At 42.0% G+C, this 23878-nt stretch overlaps 1 protein-coding gene across 2 annotated transcripts in view; it reads left to right on the top strand.

Annotated features, from left to right (window-relative positions):
- The window catches only part of ak5 (adenylate kinase 5), an 89848-nt gene that overhangs the window by 18703 nt on the left and 47267 nt on the right, over positions 1 to 23878 (top strand). For both annotated transcript variants that reach the window (XM_084120066.1, XM_084120067.1), the window contains exon 6: positions 10940 to 11131. In XM_084120066.1, the coding sequence (XP_083976192.1) occupies positions 10940 to 11131 (192 nt within the window). The remainder of the gene's footprint in view (positions 1 to 10939; positions 11132 to 23878) is intronic.

Raw genomic sequence — 23878 nt, 5'->3', positions numbered from 1 at the left:
ATTTTGTTAATACTTATTTTATTTGATTGGTAAAAGTGTCTTATGATTGCAATTGTCAAAACTTGATTCAGTCTTGACACAAAAGATGATGCCCTGGAAATCAGTTTAAGGGGGAAAGTATCACCTCTTTATTGAAAAGCTCATTTCCGTCACTAGGATTTTTACATGATACAAGCTCATAAATGGCACATTCCTGTATATTACTAAAGTAAATGTTAAGTGATGGCTGGCTTTACCGATTAATTAGTTTACTTCCTGTCTGCTGGCTGTCACGGTTTAATGGGGACCCAGATTCAGGCATAGATTCCCCTGTGAGCGTCCTTATTCTCTCTATCTCTGCCTTTTCCTGGAGGTGCCGGAACAGTCAGTGAGAGAATTTATGAGTGAAAGCATGCCAAAAAAAATCTTGAATTTTGTGTGACAGGCTGCACCTCGCAAGCCTTCTGGGGCACAACAGCCATCATTCAGCACAGTCTTTCAGCTTTTCTCAACACTTTATTGCACAACATGTTTTATCCAGTAGGCTACATGTACTTCATGTAATATTGCCTAAAATATTTAAATTCATAACCACTTGAGTAAAATGTCAAAAATGTAATATGACAGATTAAACCAAATACATTACAGTAGGTTACACTTTGACACTGTCACATGGATGGCATAGATAGATAGATAGATAGATAGATAGATAGATAGATAGATAGATAGATAGATAGATAGATAGATATATATCAATCAATCACCAAAAAAAAAAAAACATATTTTCATGTTAACTCATAAACTCACACTGAGAAAATCATTATAATTTATCTTTATATATAAAGATATATAAATATATAAATTATATATATAAGATATATAAATTATAATGATTTTCTCAGTGTGAGTTTATGAGTTAACATGAAAATATGAAATTTATTACAGGGGAAATTGTTAGTTTTTAAGTTAAACTCAAATGGGAAAAATATTCCATCCTTAGGATTATGGTTAAATGGATATTTTAATCAAAAATGTCATTCTTCAGTGGGACACAAATGAAGATCTTTCAAAAAAAAAAAAAAACCTATCCAAACAGCGTTGGACCTTTATTGTATGGGCATTCAAAATGTCAAAATATATTCTTTTTTTGGGCTTTTTTTTTTTCACAGAAGAAAGTCACGTTTGGATCAACATGAGGGTAATGACAAAATCATTTGGGGATTAAATATAATTTTAAGCAACCAACTGCCAAAAAGACATAACAAAATAACTTGAATCAAAATAAGAATTTAGCAATATACATTGACAACGACAAAAAAACCTTTGATCCTTATGGAACAAATATGGAGGGTGTGAGATTAGCTAGATTTAATGAAAGCATAGAATACAATGAAGCCAGATCAGAGAAGACGGAAACACATTTACCAGTGCAGGAGATTATATGAATAACAATGAGTCTTTTTATTATTATTATTGTGTGTTTGTGGGATGGAGAAAGATTTGAACAGGCTCTAGACTATGTGCTGTGTGACAGTGTGTTCGGTGACCAGGCAACCAATAACGGTGTCACCACAGCTAACCTCAGTAACTGAATTAGCTTTGAGCAGCAGCAATGAAGGGATTTAAAACCCAATTATGAGATGAGCACAGAATGAGAGGGGATCAGACCACAGCTTAAACAGGGATCATTATAGGATTACCAAATATCTACACAGTGAGCAAACCTGAGAGACATGTCTTTCCAGCTTTTTCAAATGTCAGCTAAATATTATTCCTGTATGTCAGTCCTGGAGAAGGTGGCATGGACTTACTCAGCCATATCCATATATGTGCTGAGCATTACAAAAGAGTGACTATTCAGTAAAAAGGCTGTCATATATATCATATGTTATAGGGATACTTGTAACGAGTCATCCACTGAGAGGCAGGTTGAACGAACTCATGTGCAGTGAACAAATACAAAAACAAGATGATGATTAGACTTAACTTGTTCATGGCATAAACAGATGCACCAAATACACTTCAAAATAAAAGACATGAAAACAGGAACTGAGACAAAAATCTAACCAGACATGACATATCCCGCCTCAAAGGGAGGAAACAGCCAATTATAACAAAACAGTTCTGGAGGGTGGATGAGAAGGGGGAGGTGTGGAGGTTCAGGCCCATGAAGAAGAAGGGGGGTCAGGATTATGGCATGGCGGTGGACCTGGACCATGATGCAGGGAACAAGACCATGGATCCTGGAGCAGAGGCGGGCCTGGACCATGGAGGATCAGGTGGACGTGGTGAAGCTAGTGCGGATGGAGAGCACCAGGGTGGAGCCGGCAGATGACCTCCTCGGCAGAGCATAAGACTGCATCCATGTCCATTACAGGGAACACAGAAAGTTCATGGATGGCCTCCGTTGCCATGACATGGAGACACAGAAACTTCGTAGATAGCCTCAGTGGCTGTGACACATGGCACAGTGAGTTTGTAGACATCCTCCGTACCCTCGCCTTGGGTGAAGTATGTATGGCCCAGACACACAAAATGGTGGCTACCAACACTGGGAGCTCTGAGGACAAGGGAAATAACTTCGGGATCACCGGGCTAAAGAATACTGGGACCACCGGCCTAGAAAGAGCTGAGATCACCGGACTTGAGAGTGCTGAGACCACCAGAATTAGGAGCACTGGCTCATGGGCTGTGGCAGGCATGAGACTGGCCTTCCTGGCCAGGAGCGGGCTATTTCCTTGGGAGTCAAGGCAGGGGTTAAGGCAGGAGAAGTCTCTGGTGTGGCGGCCATGACATGATATGTTTCTGGCATGGTGGCCATGACGTGACAGGACTCTGGTGTGATGGCCATGACGTCACCAGACTCTGTTGTGACAGCCATGATGTGACGAGGCTCTAATCAAATGCAAAATAAACAAAGACTTGACTTGACTAGAACCATGAAATAAACTCACCAGCAGCGTTTACACAAACAAAGCTAGACACCAGACAATGAGAACATGAGGGCTATATATACACAGACTAATGACTTAAAGTCCCCATGTAGTCAATAATTGTATCCCTTAAAACTCATCTTTGATCACCAAAATGACATATTTAAACTTTTTTTCCTTGAAAATCTTCATGCCTTAAAATAGCTTGAATATAACTCTATACCCTTGCTTAATTTAGTATACGCGGTTCTATGAATATGCAAATTAGACCCGTCTCCACTCACTCACACCAGAATCAGAGTAGCTGTCCACGTCACTGTTATTAGATGGGTTTCTTTTGTAATTTTTCTGTCCCAACCAGACATTGGTGGGCACCATTTACACTAGTGTAACACTCAGTATTTTTTATTTTATTTATAGTTTTAGTTTTTTTTAAAAACACTGGTCACTGTATCATGTTTTTTATTTTGCAATTTGATTTACTCCATCATACTGTTCAAAATACCTAGGCTGATAGAGCTCAGTCTAACATTATTAGAAATTATTAAGAATTACCAATTAGCTTGCATTAGTCAATGAAGATTAGTGACATAACGGAGACATTTAATATGTATTGATCTGTTGCAAAATATTAAACTTTAATATAACAATAAAATATCAATTTAAGTTACTGTTAATTCAAGTGTGCAACTAGTGAAAATAAAAAAATATATATATACCATAGTTATTAGGAAAAAATACCATATAGTAAAATTAGGAAAAACAAAATGTGTGTAAATGTGTGGAGACAAACAGTAAAGACACAATATGAAACAGGCGTTACATGGGGCCAAATGTGTTACGAAGAGCCCTGTGCACACATACTAGTTTTATAGAAATTACAGCAACAGAAATGTTGTATTAATTATTAGTTTTGCATGATTAATTTAACATTATATATTTTTTTTTACCTAGAGTAGCCCTCTACAGAGTAACATATCCACATTCAAGAATTTCATGAGCTTAAACAGTTCCCCTTTTAAAGAAAGTTTAGATCACAACTGACAGTCATGACCTAAATGTGATTTTCATTTGCATTAGTAATAACATTTTAATGCCTTCAGTCGCACACACACACTTAAGCTCCAAGGATCTCCAGTCTTGACTCATTTTGAGTCAGACATAGTGGGGAGAACAAGTATTTGATACACTGCCGATTTTGCAGGTTTTCCCACTTACAAAGCATGTAGAAGTCTGTAATTTTGGTAACACTTTATTTTGATGGTCCCTTTTGAATGTGCTGTTGACTATAAGTAACTTTGCAACCATATGTCAACTAACTTTCATTGGAGTATAAATAGACTGTCTTGCTTAATATCTGCAAACACTTTATTGTGATGGTCCTCCAACAGACATTCTACTGACTATAAGTAATTTTGCAACTACATGTCAACTTAATCTAACCCTAACCCTACCAGTCTAGTAATACTTAACTAACACTCCAATGAGAGTTAGTAGACATGTAGGTGCAGTGTTAAAGGGACCATCAAAATAAAGTGAAACTGTAATTTTTTATCATAGGTACTCTTCAACTGTGAGTGACGGAATCTAAAACAAAAATCCAGAAAATCACATTGTATGATTTTTAAGTAATTAATTTGCATTTTATTGCATGACATAAGTATCTGATACATCAGAAAAGCAGAACTTAATATTTGGTACAGAAACCTTTGTTTGCAATTACAGAGATCATACGTTTCCTGTAGTTCTTGACCAGGTTTGCACACACTACAGCAGAGATTTTGGCCCACTCCTCCATACAGACCTTCTCCAGATCCTTCAGGTTTTGGGGCTGTCGCTGGGCAATACGGGCTTTCAGCTCCCTCCAAAGATTTTCTATTGGGTTCAGGTCTGGAGACTGGCTAGGCCACTCCAGGACCTTGAGATGCTTCTTACGGAGCCACTCCTTAGTTGCCCTGGCTGTGTGTTTCAGGTCGTTGTCATGCTGGAAGACCCAGCCACGACCCATCTTCAATGCTCTTACTGAGGGAAGGAAGTTGTTGGCCAAGATCTTGCGATACATGGCCCCATCCATCCTCCCCTCAATACGGTGCAGTCGTCCTGTCCCCTTTGCAGAACAGCATCCCCAAAGAATGATGTTTCCACCTCCATGCTTCACATTTGGAATGGTGTTCTTGGGGTTGTACTCATCCTTCTTCTTCCTCCAAACACGGCGAGTGGAGTTTAGACCAAAAAGCTCTATTTTTGTCTCATCAGACCACATGACCTTCTCCCATTCCTCCTCTGGATCGTCCAGATGGTCATTGGCAAACTTCAGACGGGCCTGGACATGCGCTGGCTTGAGCAGGGGGACCTCGCGTGCACTGCAGGATTTTAATCCATGACGGCATAGTGTGTTACTAATAGTTTTCTTTGAGACTGTGGTCCCAGCTCTCTTCAGGTCATTGAACAGGTCCTGCCATGTAGTTCTGGGCTGATCCCTCACCTTCCTCATGATCATTGGTGCCCCACGAGGTGAGATCTTGCATGGTGCCCCAGACCGAGGGAGATTGACCGTCATCTTGAACTTCTTCCATTTTCTAATAATTGCGCCAACAGTTGTTGCCTTCTCACCAAGCTGCTTGTCTATTGTCCCGTAGCCCATCCCAGCCTTTTGCAGGTCTACAATTTTATCCCTGATGTCCTTACACAGCTCTCTGGTCTTGGCCATTGTGGAGAGGTTGGAGTCTGTTTGATTGAGTGTGTGGACAGGTGTCTTTTATACAGGTAACGAGTTCAAACAGGTGCAGTTAATACAGGTAATGAGTGGAGCTTCTTAAAGAAAAACTAACAGGTCTGTTGAGAGCCGGAATTCTTACTGGTTGGTAGGTGATCAAATACTTATGTCATGCAATAAAATGCAAATTAATTATTTAAAAATCATACAATGTGATTTTCTGGATTTTTGTTTTAGATTCTGTCTCTCACAGTTGAAGTGTACCTATGATAAAAATTACAGACCTCTACATGCTTTGTAAGTAGGAAAACCTGTAAAATCAGTTGTGTATCAAATACTTGTTCTCCCCACTGTAAACACTTGAGTGAATTGTTAACTGGAGACTCACTTTGACCGGATCATTGAATCAGTGAGTTGTCGACTCAAGACCAGCTTGCTGACTCAAGTTCAGTCTAATTGGATCAGCGATTTTCAAACCAATTCAACAGGTTCATTTAAAATAATTGCTAATACATTTCTGTCATGGTTGGTGGCTTTAAAGAAGCTCACAACGACGGAGTAAGAACAAAAATAGTCTTTAATATTAATTCAAACAGAACACTCAGGAGATAAACTTGTAACACAACCACATATAAATTGACACAAACAGGAACTGAACACAATGAAAATGAAACCAAAACAGAGTATAGCTGTGACAGAATTCCCCCCTCCTGGAAGGCGCAGCCAAGGAGGTGGTTCTGGAGGTGGACGAGGGGCTGAGAAGGACGGGAGACAGGAACAGGTGCCAGCAGGAGAAGCCAAGATGGTGATGATGATTGGAAGAGTCAGGGAGGCGAGGATGAGGAGTAGCCAGGTGTTGATCCAGAGCACAGTGAGGATGAAAGCACACGGCTGAGTCTACGGATCGAGGAGCCATGGTGGAGACTTGGCTGACAGCACCTGGTGGATGACTGATGATGATGGATTTGATGGAAGTGGAGCCCTAGGCACAGACGGAGACATGGAGTCAAAGTGCCAGAGGACTGAGGTGAAGCCGGTGTGACTGAGGACCAAGGCGGAGCCGGAGGGAAGGCGGAGCCCAGTGGAGCCAAAGGGGTGGAGAGACGGAGCGCAGCAGTAAGTCTGTGGTGCAGGCAGGCTGATATCTGACCAAGGCGATGCCGAAGGGGCGAAAGAACCCGATGGAGCCATAAGGATGATGGTATCTGGTGGAGCCAAGGTAGGGAGGTGCCATGGTGGAGTCATCGGGTCGACGGAACAAGTTGGAGTGATGGGATCAGCGGCTGGATGTGATCAGAGATTTCATGACGCTCGGCCTTCGGGGCGATGTTTGGCTCTGTCCTCCTTTTAGTCTTTGACTCATACATCATGGCTCACTCGAGCTCTTCGTCTACGGTTGGCTCAGGGGTTTCGTCTGGCTGGGCTATGGGTTGCAGGTTGTGATGAATAAGCCACCATGCTGGAGAACCCAGCCCAAATACTCCAACCAACTCCTCTGTTCGGGTAGGAGTAGGAGACGCACTTCTGGTGAATCCATGCAGAGCATAACTGTGACAATTTCGTAGTGGAAATTGATTTATTCAGATCAAATTTCAGACATTTCAGAACATAAAAATACTCTGACAGTACAGATACTTGAAAAATGTAAATTACTTTGCTAAAGACCACAACTCCTTGCCCTCACATTTTGGTGAAATCTGTTCGACTTTCTTTTCTTTGTGAAAAAAAAAACAAAACAGCTATTTTGTCCGTACTGTGAAAACCAATGGGGTCCAAAACAACACTGGAGACATTTTTCCAAATATCTTCTTTTGTGTGCCATTTTGGACTGGGTTTAGCTCATTAAATACTAATTCTACTACTGTTACTTTTTTAACTTCTGATTTCCGACTGGCAGACAGAAAATTTGTAGACTTACTTTTAGGGTGAGACACAAGCCATAGAGACTTATTCTTTTGGACAGCAGAGTTTTTCGGTTGACTTAGTTTGTTGTTTTAGTGGCCTTTACTGTCAAATTAATAAAATACTATGTGCTCATAATGGTTTTCATTCTTTTCGGCACTAAAGGGTCTTTGCTAATATGGCGTTACAAGCTTGAGGTTGTTTCAACAAGCTGTTTTCTGAGTGCAGTTGGCATGTAGTAGCACAGAGTTTTAACTGAGGGCGAAATACTAACGCTCTGCACTGACAGGAATTAGCAAGACCTCAGCTCTATTTATTTAAAGGGCTAGTTCAAAATAAAAATTCTGTTGTCCCAGATTTCTTTGAAATTCATACATGTTTGGAACGACATGAGTGTGAGTAAATACTGAATTTTCGTGTTTGGGGGGAATTATTCTTTACAATAGTTGGATCTAACAATAGGTGAAATTTACAGAAGCATGATAATGACTGACTGGAATGAATGAGGTGGTAAAAAACAAATGGAAACTAACATTATTAATAGATTTTGAAGATTCGAAAAAAAGGTAAATCTGCAGAGAGACAAGTGAGAAGAGCAGGACAGGAGCATTTCTCAGAGGGTTACGATCACAGGTAGATTGGCAGTCTGTCTTGTGTATTAGCCTACGCATCGGGAGGTATAATTGACGGGGGCTCTGAGGGTTCTTCTAGGTGTAATACCCTTTAAAACAAAACGTCAGATATTTTCTAACAACCCTAAGGGACAGCGCCTTTTTATCTTCACTTCACGGCATCCCACGAGACCATAGCTTGCACTGCTTTATGAATTGATTCAGGATGAAACGTATGTGCTTCAAAGGAATCCAGAACATCTGACCTTCTATATACAGTTTGTATAAAGACCTTTTGTATAAAGAGTTCACATGCTCAATGACACAAATGTGAAAAGTGACCTAGAAATAGTGCAGAATATCAAATATATCTTAAATATTTGATAAGCCATATAAAACACATTTTTTTAAAGTTTTTTACAAAGTTTTTTTATTTAAAAAATCAACAACGACTGACCAATTTTCCCACTTTAGTTATCAAATCAGTTGACCTTTTACTGATGATGTGACCTCCGGTATATCCAGATCTGTCCGTTTTTAAAGATAAGTTTGGAGTGAATGGCAGGAACGGATTCTAGTTTAAATGGCAAAAATATATTTCAATGTCTTAGCTTTCACTGACATTTTGCCTGCCATGCTTCTGTTGAGATAATCATCATGCTTTTCTTTTTTGTGACAGGCTTTAAGGCATTTATGAACGGACATTTTTAGTCTTTTTTTTTCCCCCTCCAGTGACTATTTAAGTACACATTCCCAAAAGGCTTCCCAGCAGACAACTGGTTAAGAGTATGGCAGTGCATTTCATCAAATATCTGCCTTTTGAGGTCATCATTTTGTTAAGACTTATTTCACATAAACTGCTGCCAGTTTGGCACATAGACAAAAGATAAAGTCCAAGGTTTTAGTTAAAGCATTCAGTGTATTGTTATATATATATATATATATATATACTGTGTATATATATATATATATATATATATACTGTATATATATATATATACTGTATATATATTCCCAGTCTTTAATTAGTTGAATGACAAGCAGAGAAACCCTCGATTAACATTAAAAAATATTTAACGCAATTAACGCAGCATCCGTTTTTTTGTGTCATCCTTTGGCTAGCATTACATTATATGATCACGCTCTTATTCATGCCAATGCGACAAAACAAAAGAGAACGCGGTGGCTGTGAATGTCCTGACGCACACGCACAGAAAGACGCGCCAGTATCGTGCGCACAGACAGTGCGCCAGAATCGAGTTCTCTTTTGTGCTTGAACGACCAAAAACACACACAATTATGCCAAAATGTCCGTTTTTTTCGAGTATCATCATAAGAGCAGTCTTAAATGAACATAGAGAGTTGTATGAAAATATGACGCTTGTGAGATCCACATAATGTGCAGCAGCGGCAGATTTTAAAGTGACAGCAGCCACTAATTCTCTCTGTCATTAATGTTAATCAAAGAACAAAGGTAACAGAGAAAATAACTCGCTGCTCTTGACTAAAGCACTTTTGTAGATTTAATAAGGATTAATCTATATTTAATTTATAATTTATGCAGTGCAGACCTTTTGATAATTTTATTAAATTTCTGTATATTTCCTACCTGTTAGACATTTATTACGGGTTTATGTGAGGATTGTATTGAGTTCAATTACACTGTAATGTTTTAAATTGAAAAAACAGATAGGTTTTTCAGATAGTACAAATAGGTTCTGTCCTCATAAAACGAGGCATTGGAAAGTTTGTAAGTACATCAGGAGTTTATTTAAATAACACTTTCCTGACGGCTTATGCTACCGCTAACCCGCACGTCGACGTCACTTCAGTGGTTTGGGAAAAGCACGTAAAATTCCTGGCAGAAAACGATGCATAAGGATGTAGTGTAACGACAGCCAGTTCCAGGAATGCACTAATATTTTGTTGGTAGTACCAGTTTGCAACAATTATTAGTCAACACTAAGTTGTTAACACATAATAATTTACAATACATCCTTATGCATCGCTTTCTGCCAGGACTTTTACGTGCTTTTCCCAAACCTTTTTCCAAAGTGACGTTGACGTCCGGGTTAGCGGTAGCATTAGCCATCAGGCAAGTGTTATTTAAATAAACTCCTGATGTACTTACAAACTTTCCAATGCCTCGTTTTATGAGTACAGAACCTATTTGTACTACTGTAGAAGTTTGGTACCATTCTGGACATTATTAGTGGGGTAATTTACGAGATACATCATAGGATCCATTAGCGCCTTCACTAAGCCATTCGGCTGATATCTCTAAATAAGCTTTAACTTTAATAATGTTCGACTAAGGGAAAAAAGGCTTCTGGGGGGGGTGTTTGGCTTGAGGTCATGGTGCAAAGGACCCTAGGTTGATTTTACTCCGAACCATCCCTTTAACTGTGTCAGTAACCATAACAACCGACTGTTTTTTTTAAATTTCTCTACCAGATTTATTTTCAACTGAACAATATTGTTGTGCACAATAAAGCCTTCAATGTAAAATAAGACTGTGAGATTTCTGTAAAGCCTCAGTCATACAAAATACTGAGCATTTCCTGTGGTTTCATGTGTGAACGTTACGACTAAGACACCTGATGTAGCTATGCTTATTTGCCTCTCATGCGTTAGACGTATGAGAGCAGAGTGGCACTTAATAGCTATGTCTTCACATATCACCACAGCCAGTCACTTTGAAACTTGACTGCCAGAAGGTGAATGAGCCCATGAGTATCAACTTAAACTGAGACATTGCTAGTTAGGAGACACTCACCTCCTTTGTTCTGTCTCTGTAGATCTGTACTCCAGACCTGGTGGTGTTTCTATCCTGCTCTAACCAGCGTCTGAAGGAGCGTCTGGAGAAGCGTGAGGAGCAGCAGGGTCGCCCAGATGACAACCCTAAAGCTATCGATCGACGCTTGACTAATTTCAAACAGAATGCCATCCCCCTGGTCAAATACTTCCAAGAAAAAGGCCTCATCATCACAGTAAGGAATATTTTTGGGTATAGTACTCGAAAGTTAGTAAGACTCAAATGAGAGACATGGAATTGGATAGGACTTCATAATTGAGTAATATATTGACAGAATTTAAGGGTTCCCTTGAGAAAAAATACAATTTAGCATACTTTTAAAAAGAGTACTCATTACAGAAATAATATACTTAAAAAGATTATACTCCAGTGCAAACTGAACGTAATGTTTTAGTACACATATTAAATGACAACACCTTATAGTTTAAAGTCACATTTAATTCAGTTAATTTAAAAGTAAAGTGTAGCCTACTGTGAATGTACTGACATGCAATTATGCTGAACTAAAATATATTTCAATGCCATTTCTATGGAAACTTGTATGCCATGTATTTAAATTTGTAATTACACATTTGTAATGATGTTGCAATTTAGTACATTTAAAATATATTAACTTTACATAACTTTACAACTTTACATATCAAACAACACACTACAGTTAAAATTATTATCAAGTACTTTACATGTGCTTTAGTATGTTAGTCATCACATCAAAATAAGTGTACTTCTTTATAGCATGACAAAAGATTATTAAAACATTATGATTTAAAATGTTAAAACTTAAAAGTGTACTTATAGGTGTTAAACAGTCACAAAAATGTATACTCTCTTTAAGTACACTTAATTAGCCTTTTAATTCATTAATATTATATTAACTGCAAGTATATAATGTATAAAGCACACTTATAGTTCACACAAAAAAATCTGTCATTTGTTTGCCCTTATGTTGCTCCAAAGCCATAAGACTTTTGTTCATCTTTGAAAATCAAATGAAGATATTTTTAATTTTGTCCCTCCATTCAAAGTCCATTCCACCTAAACTTTCATTCTTAAAAAAGTTCTTAATGACATCGTAAAAGTAATCCATATGAATTAAGTTAAATCCAAGTCTCTTGAAGGGACATGATCACTTTATATGATGAATATATTTCGTTTAGGCTTTTATGCACATACAAACATTGATCAGTCTTATTAACATATAAATATTGTTCATGAAATGACATGAGGGCGAGTAACTGATGATAGTATAGGATAGGATTAGATCTGAAAAACTAAACCTCTTTTTAACCATTTGTAACTTGTAGAATACCATTTAATGCATTTTGCAATGAAGGCTGAACACAGCAATTGCTGTAAATAGAGCCATACATTATTCCTATATTATATACTTTATAAATGTGTTCATTAAAAGTGCATAATTTCAGGCTATTGTGTTGATAATGTCATGCATCATGTGGATCATGTGCATTTATCTTGCAAATTAGTGTAGATAATGGCATGCATCTTGTGGATTATGTGCATTTATCTTGCAAATTAGTGTAGATAATGGCATGCATCATGTGAATTATGTGCATTTATCTTGCATATTAAACTGGTATCATTTGACATCTATAATACACCTGTGCACATTTCAAGATTGATGTCTGGCAATCCCAGCAGCATATAGACCACCACCTCATCCCAGTGCTGTCAGTTTCATTAAGACATGCTCTTTATCACTCTGAGTAATTAATACAGACAAATAGGGTGATCTGGGACAGGGCGGAAATTAGTTAGATCCAGCGGCAGTTAGATCCAGCATGTGTCAGAATCCCAATGGAGTAACAAGCTGGAGCTCTTCTCAGCTACTAAACAAAGGTGATGAGGATGTGTTATTACAAATGGGTAAAGAAATTTTAGGAAACGGATAAGTTTTAGGAGACGCATATAAAAATACAAGGAGCGAGGGAATTGAGAAAGGAGCAATGCAATAAACTTCAAATCATAGTTTCATTCCGAGGGTTCATTTGGGAAATACTGAATGTGTCACTTCGTACTTTATTATTTTCTATCTTAAAATGGCTGCATGGTAAAGGTTCTTGCTCAAAATTTGATTGAAGCTAAAACATGTAAACCAAAATATTATGTTACTAAATTGATTTTTTTTTTATCTTTAACAGACATTTAGAAAAATAGACATTAACTATTTTTGAAAGGAACATAATTTTTTTGAGGGATAGTGAAAAGCAAAATTATTCCCTTTTGAGTGAACTTGCAGTGCATCAAAGAAGATACAACAGGGTACGCCTCTGTGTAATTGCGTCTAAAGTACAGTATGTGTGAAACTAGTCCAATCTTGACGTAGCATTTGTGACGGTTATATGGTGGCAGGTCAGGCTGGTGCATGTCTGCACACAATGGCCATCATGCAGACATACCAAGCTGACCTGCTTAGAGAATTAGATGAGGCCAAAGATGCCAGTCTCAATGATATTAAAGAGCTGCTCCATGGAGTTTGCAGGGCACTGAACTCAGTATCTGCAAAGTATCTGAGGTTAGTATCGAGAGACTGGTTCTCCTAGTTGATTACATAGAATCATGGAAACTTCTACACATTGTGTCTCAGTGGGTCCTGCGTACGGTGGGAAAAGGTTGCAGGATCCAGTTTGGGTCCCGTCCACCAAGGTTCAACGGTATCTTAAAAACTGTTGTGGACCCCGGGCAGGGTAGGGTGCAAGAAATGTTCGGTCCTTCTTGGCAAATGAAAATAGAGCACATTCCTCCTCTCAGGAAGGAGTCCAAATTCTTACTTCATTGTCCAGTGCTTCATTGTTCCAAAGAAGGATCGGGGGTTGTTTCCCATTCTAGATCTGTGGCACTTAAAGCGGTCTCTGAGGAGATTCAGGTTCAAGATGTTAACAAACCCCTTGATCGTGAGTCAAATCAAGTCAGAGGACTGGTTTGTCATGAAAGATATGAGGGACGCATACTTCCACATCCTTTCACAACACAGGAATTTCCTGAGGTTTGCTTTTGGGGGCAAAGCATTCTTCTGTCAACAGACTCTTCCATTCGGCTTAGCATTATCCCCTCGCAACTTAACGAAATACATGGATGCAGCACTGGCTCCATTGAGACTCCAGGGTATTTGTGTCCTCAATTACATAGACGACTGGTTAATTCTAGCTCAGTCACAGGAGATGGCGGTTCGGCATCGAGATGTTGTTCTTGGCCATATATGGTGCTTGGGTTTGAGGCTCAATGCTAAGAAAAGTGTGTTATCCCCCCCTGCAGAGAACTAAATCAAATGTGCCCAAGGTGCCAACTAAATGTGCCCAAGGTGCCAACTAACGTGGCTCAGTCTACAGTCCTGCAGGCCTTCCATCCTCCACCTCATGTGTCAGGGGACCAGGAGAAGATCCATTTATTTTGTCTGGTCAGGGCTCTATGTGATCTATGAAATCTATGTGCATAGGTCCTCTCAATGGAGGAAGTCGGACCAGCTATTAGTGTGTTTTGGGTCACATAGGAAGGAATCAAAGCAGACAATTAGTAAATGGATCGTCAAGGCAATATCTACAGCTTACGAGGAGGGCGGTTTGCCTACGCCTCTGCTGATTAGGGCGCATTCTACTAAGAGTCTTCTAAAGCCCTGTTATCGGGGGTTTCTCTACAAGATGTCTGTGATACTGCAGGCTGGGCCTCCTCGCACACATTTATAAGATTTTATAGCCTGGACCTTCCTCCTTTGCCAGGATCAAAAATGCTCTTGTCCTGAGTTGTGCCTTGTGGACAAGTTTCACACCAGACCTTGGAGAGCTTTGAATGCGATGAGAAGTAGGCCCTACCTTGTATTGCATACAGAAATGAACGGGTATCCATTATTGGATTACTGGTCATCCATGAATTTATTTCATAAATAAAAGCTGAAATGGAGTGAATGGGGAAAGGAGCAGTGCGTTGGGAACGAATGTAGAATGGAAGTTATTGCTATGATGACGAATAATGTGACCTAAGGGAAGCATGTAGATGATGAAGAGTAAAGGCCCAAATTTGGGCAATGAAATTACAGAAGCACACTTTTTAAGTAAGGCAGTAGGGGCCAGATCAAGATGACATGAAGATGAGTTTGGTGCCTTGATTAGCTCTGAGATATAGGCTGGGGTGGGAGGGTCAAAGTTAGTGAAGGTGCCAGGAGTGAAGGCAGAGAGAAGGTCCTCTGAGAGGGTAGGGTAGGACATAGACGGGAAGAGATTATATATAATATTTTATCTTGAAAGAAGTGTAGAAATGACTCGCAGATCTCAGCTGAGTTACTCATGTCAGGTGCAGGAGGGTTAGTAAGTTTACTGACTATGGAAAACAGTGTTTTTAGGTCGAGAGGAAGTATTTCTAATAAGGGTAGAATAGTAGCTAGAGCGTTCAGTATTTAAGTAGATTTGTATAGCTCAGTATGGTCCTTGTAAGCCGCAAAATGCACACTTAAACCGGTTTTCTTTTAGAGGTGTTCAAGTCGACTGCCAGCTGCTTTCAAGATGCGAAGTTCAGGAGTAAACCTGGGACATGTGTGTGTTGAAGTTACAAGTCTACTTTTAAGGGGGGCATGAATATCAAGGGCAGTGGAAATGGAGATATTGTATGTGGCAAGGATATCAATAGAGCTAGTATGTTCAGTAATGTAAGAAAGGTGAGTTTGTACAGATGTGGAAAACAGTAATGGATTCACAGAGTAATGTTAAGTTATGATGGATTTCAACCTAGGGCAAGGAAGAGGCAATTCACAGTTTACTAGTTTACTTCAATGAAAAGATCAGACAGACCAATTTGAGAACCAGGCAAGAAAACATTATGTAAACCAACAGTACAAAACAAGTCAAATGTGTGACCTTTTGACTGTGTAGGAAAATCAACTTGCTGTACAAAATTAAAATATTCGAACACTGAAAAGTTTGTGGGGATTCTGCATAAACAGCATCAACGTGTATATTGAAATCACCAAGTAGTAAAACAGAAGAGGACATAGCACAGGTAAGATTTAACAGTTCATTCAGTTCACTGAAAAAAAATAGAGATTTTGGTGGACGATACAGGGGAATAACAAGCATTAGAGCCGAAACGAAAATTTTGAGAACTAAAACCAAAGTCTCATAAAAATCAACAGTCTTTACTGAAATGCTGTGGTAGGCAGCAGCCAGGCCACCCTGCAACAACAACAAAAAAACGAACAAGAGGACTTTTTATTGTTCTTGGTGTGAACTGGCCTTAACACCTTAGTTTGTCCTGCTGTCAGCAGATTCAAGCGCGTCGAGTACATCAGAAATTGAACGGGCATCTGTATATTGTATCCAGTCTAGAGAGTGTCAGTGATTATAATGGGTTTTACTTGGGCTGCGTCCGAAATCTTAGGCAGCTGACTTCTTGTCTCGGCCTAGCAGACAGCGTTTGCTCGAAGGTACCTCACATAACGGATTTCAAACAGACTTCTGAGACAGTATAATGGTTTAATGATCAACAACAAAATAAAGCAAGCTTTGGTGATAACTAAGCGAATATTTAATTACTACAGTAACATTTCTCACTATAAATTACATCAAAAGTGGAAAACGTTGGTCAAAAACGTACATTTAATGGTGCTCTAGGTAACTTTTTAACCTTAACTGAACAGCTTTGGAGTCAGTGGAATGGTTATATTACTTATTTCGAGTTGAATGGTGGTGGTTTCGCACCCCCTTGGTGCCCGAGAGCGGAAAAAACTCACTTGCAACTTTGGGCCGGCGGGTCGGCGTCAGGAAGTATCGATATCAGATCTCGCGATGTAACGAATTGCTTGACGGCACTGCACACGTACACGCTTTTATTCAAGCACCGGCTAGCTATAAGCAAAGGGCAACGATAGATTGAGTTATGGCTGAGGCTGTAAAAAAGATGCAGAAAGCTAGGAAATCTTTGTCGGAGGACCAATGAAAGAGGAAACGGGAGACTGACCGAGCAAGAAGTCAGACTTGAGTAAATATCGGACCGGCTTTTTCAGAATGGGGAGAACTGAGAGAAACAGAAGCCTGCAAAACGGATGCTGACCTGGCCTTCTTGCTGTTGCACTTGTAAGTATCTTTGGAATAAACTGTGTTTAATATTTAAATTTCAAGTAATTGCGACCTCAGGATGTTTGCTATTGTCTGTTTTTATTATGATCGCTGTCTGTTACGGGCTTACTAGTACCCTAGATACTATAACTTTGATGTTAGCATTGTCATTAGCAAACACGTTTGATTTCTGTAGTTGTTTGGCCGTTCCTCTGTCGGTTTTATTTGTGTAACTTACACTTTTATTTTATGTCACTAAGTCAACGCGTCTGATAATAGGCAATAAACGTTGCACATATCATGATCGAGCTAGAAAAAACGTTCTGATGTTTTCTTAGACAAGCAAAGGTAAACCGTCATTCTACCAGATTAACTTATAGACCTTACTAATATAACTTTAGACAAATATTAGCCTCCGATATATATATATATATATTTATGCTCATGCCCATTCTCCCAAAAACAAACAAACACCAAAGCAGTAGTTCGCCTCGTTCATATCGTTCGTTCCCGGTAAATATAATAGTATGCATGACAACACAATAAAAAAATATATAAAAAAATCGCCATCAGTTGGAAAGAAAATATTGCTTTACTTGCCTTGGTAGACATAACTGGTTTTGAAATAGCCGGTTCCTCTGCTCAGCTGGGTTGACAGCTGATCAGCTGGGTTGCTCGTGGCGAGGGGGGGAGGGACAACAGTTCGTTTTTACGACAGAGTGTTTGAAAGCATTTACTACCAGACACTAGGGGGAGCTACGTAGAGAAAAAACACTCAGACTTGCCTGGTGTCCCTTTAATCACAAACTGACCACCAACCTTGACTTATAAAAAAGGATACATCTATGCTGCCTTCAAAAATCGATCAGATTAATGGATCTCAGGAGACAGGAAGTGAAGCTATTTGGATTCGGACATAGGAGTAATTTGCAGGTGGGACATGTCCCCACCAATTTGTGACAGAGTCGATATTTTCCCCACCACTGGAAACACCAGTTGACTAGCAGAATATTCATTTAGTTCATTTGTTAAATAAGAGATGATCTGGCGCTGGAATATGTTGTTTTTTTAAATCATGCTGACTGTTCGTTGCCACTGTTATCTGTCATGATAGAAACACGGAAGCAAATGCAAGTTAACTCTTTTCTCTTTATTGTAAACAAGTTGATGATAGATAATGTCCAGGGCGAAACAGGATAGTGGCGCAGGGACTTCGATGGTCAGATGTGCCGTGATGAAGGGTGATGACGTGACGTGACAAATCCAGGGTGAACATCCACGGGGACACGAACAGGAACGAGGAGACACCGAGACTGGAACAAGACGAGATCACACACCGGGAACCACATACAACAACAGAAACACGAGACAAGAAAGAGGCATAGGATTTATGAACCGTGACAGTACCCCCTCCCCTAGGAACGCCTCCTGGCGTTCCCAGGCTCCCTTACCTGCCGATTGTAATCATCGATAAGGGTGTGATCCAGGATGTCTCTAGCCGGTACCCAACTCCTCTCCTCCGGACCGTAACCTTCCCAGTCCACCAAGTACTGAAATCCGCGTCCCCTCCGCCTTGAGTCCAGAATACGACTGACCGAATAAGTAGGTTCCCCATCTACGAGTCGCGGCGGGGGGGGAACCGGGACTGGCGGATTAATACGAGCAAAAAAAACGGGCTTAATTTTGGACACATGAAAGACGGGATGAATCCTCCTGTACACTGGAGGAAGATTGAGGCGGACTGTCACCGGACTAATGATTTTAGTGACAGAGAATGGGCCAATAAATTTAGGAGCAAGCTTATTAGAAACGGAGCGGAGAGGAATGTCCTTGGTAGAAAGCCACACTTTAGAACCGACGACATACACGGGAGGCTTACGCCGGTGGCGATCGGCTTTGGCCTTAGTGCGCGCCCCCACTTGGAGTAGAGTCTCACGGGCTCTAGTCCAAGTGCGGCGACACCTCTGGACGAAGGCGTGGGCAGAGGGGACCGCGACTTCGGATTCCAGACTAGGAAAAATAGGTGGCTGGTACCCTAAACTACATTCAAACGGTGATAGGCCCGTGGATGACACTGGCAACGTGTTGTGGGCGTACTCCACCATAGACAGTTGCTGACTCCAAGAGGAAGGATTCTTGGACACTAAACATCGCAACGTTCTCTCCAAAACCTGGTTGGCTCGCTCAGTTTGGCCGTTGCTCTGGGGATGAAACCCAGAGGACAGACTGACAGTCGCACCCAGGCATTTACAAAACTCTCGCCAAAATTTGGACACAAATTGGGGTCCTCTGTCAGAAACCACGTCTATCGGGAGGCCATGTAGCCGAAAGACGTGATTAACGACAATCAACGCTGTCTCCTTGGCTGAGGGTAATTTGGGCAAGGGAATGAAATGGGCCGCCTTCGAGAACCGGTCCACCACGGTCAAAACTACCGTGTGACCCTGGGAGGGTGGGAGGGCGGTGACAAAATCTAGAGCGATATGGGACCAGGGTCTCGAAGGCACCGGCAGCGGTTGAAGTAACCCATCTGGAGGGCGATTGGAAGTCTTACCTGTGGCACAAACTGAGCAAGCCAAGACAAAATTGTGAACGTCACGAGCCATGAGAGGCCACCAGAATCGTTGCTTGACCAAAAATTTAGTGCGATTAACTCCTGGATGGCAAGCCACATTGGAACAATGTCCCCACTGAATCACGCTGGACCGTAAACCCTCAGGCACAAATAAACGATTCGGTGGACAACGAGTCGGAGGCGTTACCCCTTCTAAGGCCTTCTTGACCTTCGATTCGATCTCCCATGTGAGTGTAGAGACGAATAGAGACTCTGGTAAAATGCACTCGGGAGTAGACGGGCGTTCGGAACGGTCAAAAATACGCGATAAAGAATCGGGTTTGATGTTTTTGGAACCCGGGCGGTACGAGAGAGTAAAATCAAAACGATCGAAAAAAAGAGCCCACCGAGCCTGCCTGGAGTTTAGTCTTTTAGCTGTCCGAATATATTCCAAGTTCTTGTGATCGGTCCAGACGATAAAAGGTACCCCCGACCCTTCTAACCAGTGGCGCCATTCCTCCAATGCTAACTTGACTGCCAATAACTCTCTGTTGCCAATGTCATAATTGCGCTCCGCAGGGGATAAACGATGAGACAAAAACGCGCAAGGATGCATCTTATCGTCTGAGGAAGAGCGCTGGGATAACACTGCACCTACCCCCACCTCTGACGCATCGACCTCCACCACGAACTGACGTGATGGATCAGGGGTTATCAGAATGGGGGCTGAAACGAAGCAACCCTTTAGTTTGGCAAACGCAGCCTCGGCTGCGTCTGACCACCTGAACGTCGTTCTGGGGGAGGTCAAGGCGGTCAGAGGTGCGGCTAGTTGGCTGAAATTGCGAATGAAACGCCGGTAGAAATTGGCGAACCCCAGAAACCTCTGTAGGGCCTTACGGGAATCTGGACTTGGCCATTCTACCACAGCCTTAATCTTCTCAGGATCCATGCGCATTCCCTCAACCGACACGATGTAACCTAAGAAAGGAACAGACTGTGCATGAAAATCGCATTTCTCCGCCTTGACAAAAAGCCCATTCTCTAGCAATCTCTGGAGCACTTGTCGGACGTGTTGCACATGTTCCTGGAGAGACGAAGAAAAAATCAATATGTCATCCAGGTAGACATATATGAACTGATCGACCATGTCTCGCAACACGTCGTTGACAAGTGCTTGGAAGACCGCTGGGGAGTTGGACAGCCCGAAGGGCATGACCAAGTATTCAAAGTGCCCCCTGGGGGTGTTAAAAGCGGTCTTCCATTCATCCCCCTCCCTGATGCGGACCAAATGATAAGCATTACGTAAATCCAATTTCGTGAAGATGGACGCTCCCTGCAACCTCTCGAAGGCTGAAGACATCAACGGCAAAGGATAAGTATTCTTTACCGTGATGCTGTTCAGCCCCCGGTAGTCAATACAAGGTCGCAGAGACCCGTCCTTCTTCCCCACAAAAAAGAACCCCGCCCCCGCTGGAGAAGAGGAAGGACGGATGAACCCTGTTGCTAGAGAATCAGAAATATATTTCTCCATGGCCTCCCTCTCTGGAACAGAGAGTGAATATAACTTGCCCTTGGGCGGAGACGTACCTGGCAGTAAATCTATGGCACAGTCATAGGGACGATGCGGGGGAAGAGAAGCAGCCCGAGACTTACTGAACACCTCCTTCAGGTCCAGGTACTCCGCGGGCACGTTAGATAAATCCACTGCCTCCTCCTGAAACACGGGGACAGAAACAGACGGACAAGCAGACACAAGACAAGACTTATGACAAAAACTGCTCCACGCAGACACAGAATTGGTTAGCCAGTCCACTCTAGGATTGTGACGGGTGAGCCAGGGGTGACCAAGGACGATGGGTGCGAGGGGAGTGTCCAGAATGTAAAAGGAGATGATTTCTGTGTGATTTCCTGATGTGATGAGAGTGATGTCTTCGGTGATGAGTGAGATGGTGGGAAGTTCCTGGCCGTTAAGAGCGTGTACTGAGATCTTGTGTGTGAGGGGTCTGAGGGGAACTTGGAGTTTGCGTGCAAATGAATGGTCCATGAAATTACCTTCTGCCCCAGAATCCAGCAGTGCTCGACAGTCGTGAAGGTGAGTTGACCATCTCAGTCTTACCGGAAGGAGAGTAGATGTGGATGAGGACTTCTCGGCGGAGATCCCACCCGATAGTAGCCTCATACTTACTATCGGGCTGGGCCTTTTAACGGGCAGTTATAGGCGAAGTGGCCCGCTCCTCCACAGTACATGCAGAGGCCCTGGGATCTCCGCCTCTCCTTCTCCTCCCGGGAAAGCCGGGCTCGACCCACCTGCATGGGCTCGTGATCGCAGACAGGGCTGACCGCGTCCCCGCCTCCGAATCGTTGGCCCTCGAACCCTCCTGTGGGGCGACTGGGCAAAGTGCGTCGATTCATTCGTGATAACCGTGCGTCCACTCTTAATGCCAACGCAATCAGGTCGTTGAGAGAAGCTGGCAGGTCCATGGCATAAATCTCCTTCTGGACGCGGTCAGCCAGCCCATGCAGGAACATATCCCACTGCGCCTCCTCGTTCCATTGGCTCTCCGCTGCTAGAGTCCGAAACTCGATGGAGAAGTCTGAAACGGATCTCTCTCCCTGTCGCAAATCGGCCAGCATCCTTGCTGCCTCACGTCCAGCGACGGCCCGGTCGAAAACTCGTTTCATTTCGGCGGAGAGCTCCTGGAACGAGGCACAGCATGGGTCTTGATTCTCCCACACCGCTGTTCCCCAGCGTGCCGCCCTCCCAGTCAGCAGCGTCAGCACAAAGGCGACCTTGGTTTGCTCGTTGTTGAATGTTCTGGGCTGAAGAGAGAAGTGCATGGAGCATCGTGTTAAGAAAGCTCGACAGAAGTTGGGTTCACCTGCATAGGACTCAGGAACTGGTAGGCGGGGCTCCGACTGGGAGGGATTCTCTGGTGGTGGTGGGGGAACCGGCGGTGTGGGGGGCGCAGCGGGACCTCGCAGATGTTGAAGCTGTTGGGTGAGCCCGGACACCTGCGCCACTAGAGCCTGAACAGCGCGAGCTGTATCGCCGAGGTTCTTCTCCTGGGAGTCCATTCGAAGTATGCTGCTGTTCACGAATTCCTCCAGCGATCTGGTGGAGCTACTCGCTGCTTCCATCGAACGGTCAGATCGTTCTGTCATGATAGAAACATGGAAGCAAATGCAAGTTAACTCTTTTCTATTTATTGTAAACAAGTTGATGATAGATAATGTCCAGGGCGAAACAGGATAGTGGCGCAGGGACTTCGATGGTCAGATGTGCCGTGATGAAGGGTGATGACGTGACGTGACAAATCCAGGGTGAACATCCACGGGGACACGAACAGGAACGAGGAGACACCGAGACTGGAACAAGACGAGATCACACACCGGGAACCACATACAACAACAGAAACACGAGACAAGAAAGAGGCATAGGATTTATGAACCGTGACATTATCAGGCCAACTTGCAGGATGTTTTAATGATACAAAGACCTCTTACTTGTCAAAAGATCAAGGAAAAATCCCTTTCTGATGAACCCTTTAAAAGTGAAACACTGAGCTGCAGCCAAAGAATATCCAAGTTTATAAGCTGGCGATAAGCCTAATCTGTCTGCCTATGCATTCTTAAGCACCTCTACTAGCTCACATTTCAGCCGCTTGTGTGCCAGCACGGACTGCCATGCCACAGCAACTGGAGAAAAATTACATTTAATCTTGAAATAACGAAAAACGAGAGCAAAGCATTCATATTCATTTAAGCAGAGTGGATGCTGTTCTCTCTCATTTCAGATGATATTGCCAGCATGAGCAGGTGTTTGGGGATACAGGTGTGTGATGTACCTCAGGAGAATGGTTCTCATTCACATGCTGCTTGCACTTCACCCTCAAATGAAGCATTTACTGGTGGAGATGACACACAAATATTACTCTTCATAATCATACTACCATTGGGAAGTCCAATGGACCTGGAAGTAGGAGAGAAAAAAATAAATGTTCTGCTGTTTTCCCCTTGACGTCAATTCTATATTCACTTCCTGTTTAGAACTGGTTTAATGAACTGATGGTAGATTGACAGCCTGAGTGTCATGGGGTTAGGATTGCTGCATTATTCCAAATAAATAGATTGAGATTCATAAACAAATGTAAAGAGCTTTACAAACCCCACAGAGTGTTGTGTGGACTCCCGCTTCCCAAGGCCATCGCAGCTGAGTGTTAATAAAGCTAGATTCTGACAGCACGGCTGTCAGCTCAGACTGCAAATTCTTCAGCGTTTGATGCACTGCCTTTACTGGTGTGGATGA

Source organism: Abramis brama (genome assembly GCF_963993115.1).
Source record: "Abramis brama genome assembly, chromosome: 7".
NCBI classification, from domain to species: Eukaryota; Metazoa; Chordata; class Actinopteri; order Cypriniformes; family Leuciscidae; genus Abramis; species Abramis brama.
Note: the sequence above shows the minus strand (reverse complement) of the source record. Positions and strands in the feature narration are given on the sequence as shown.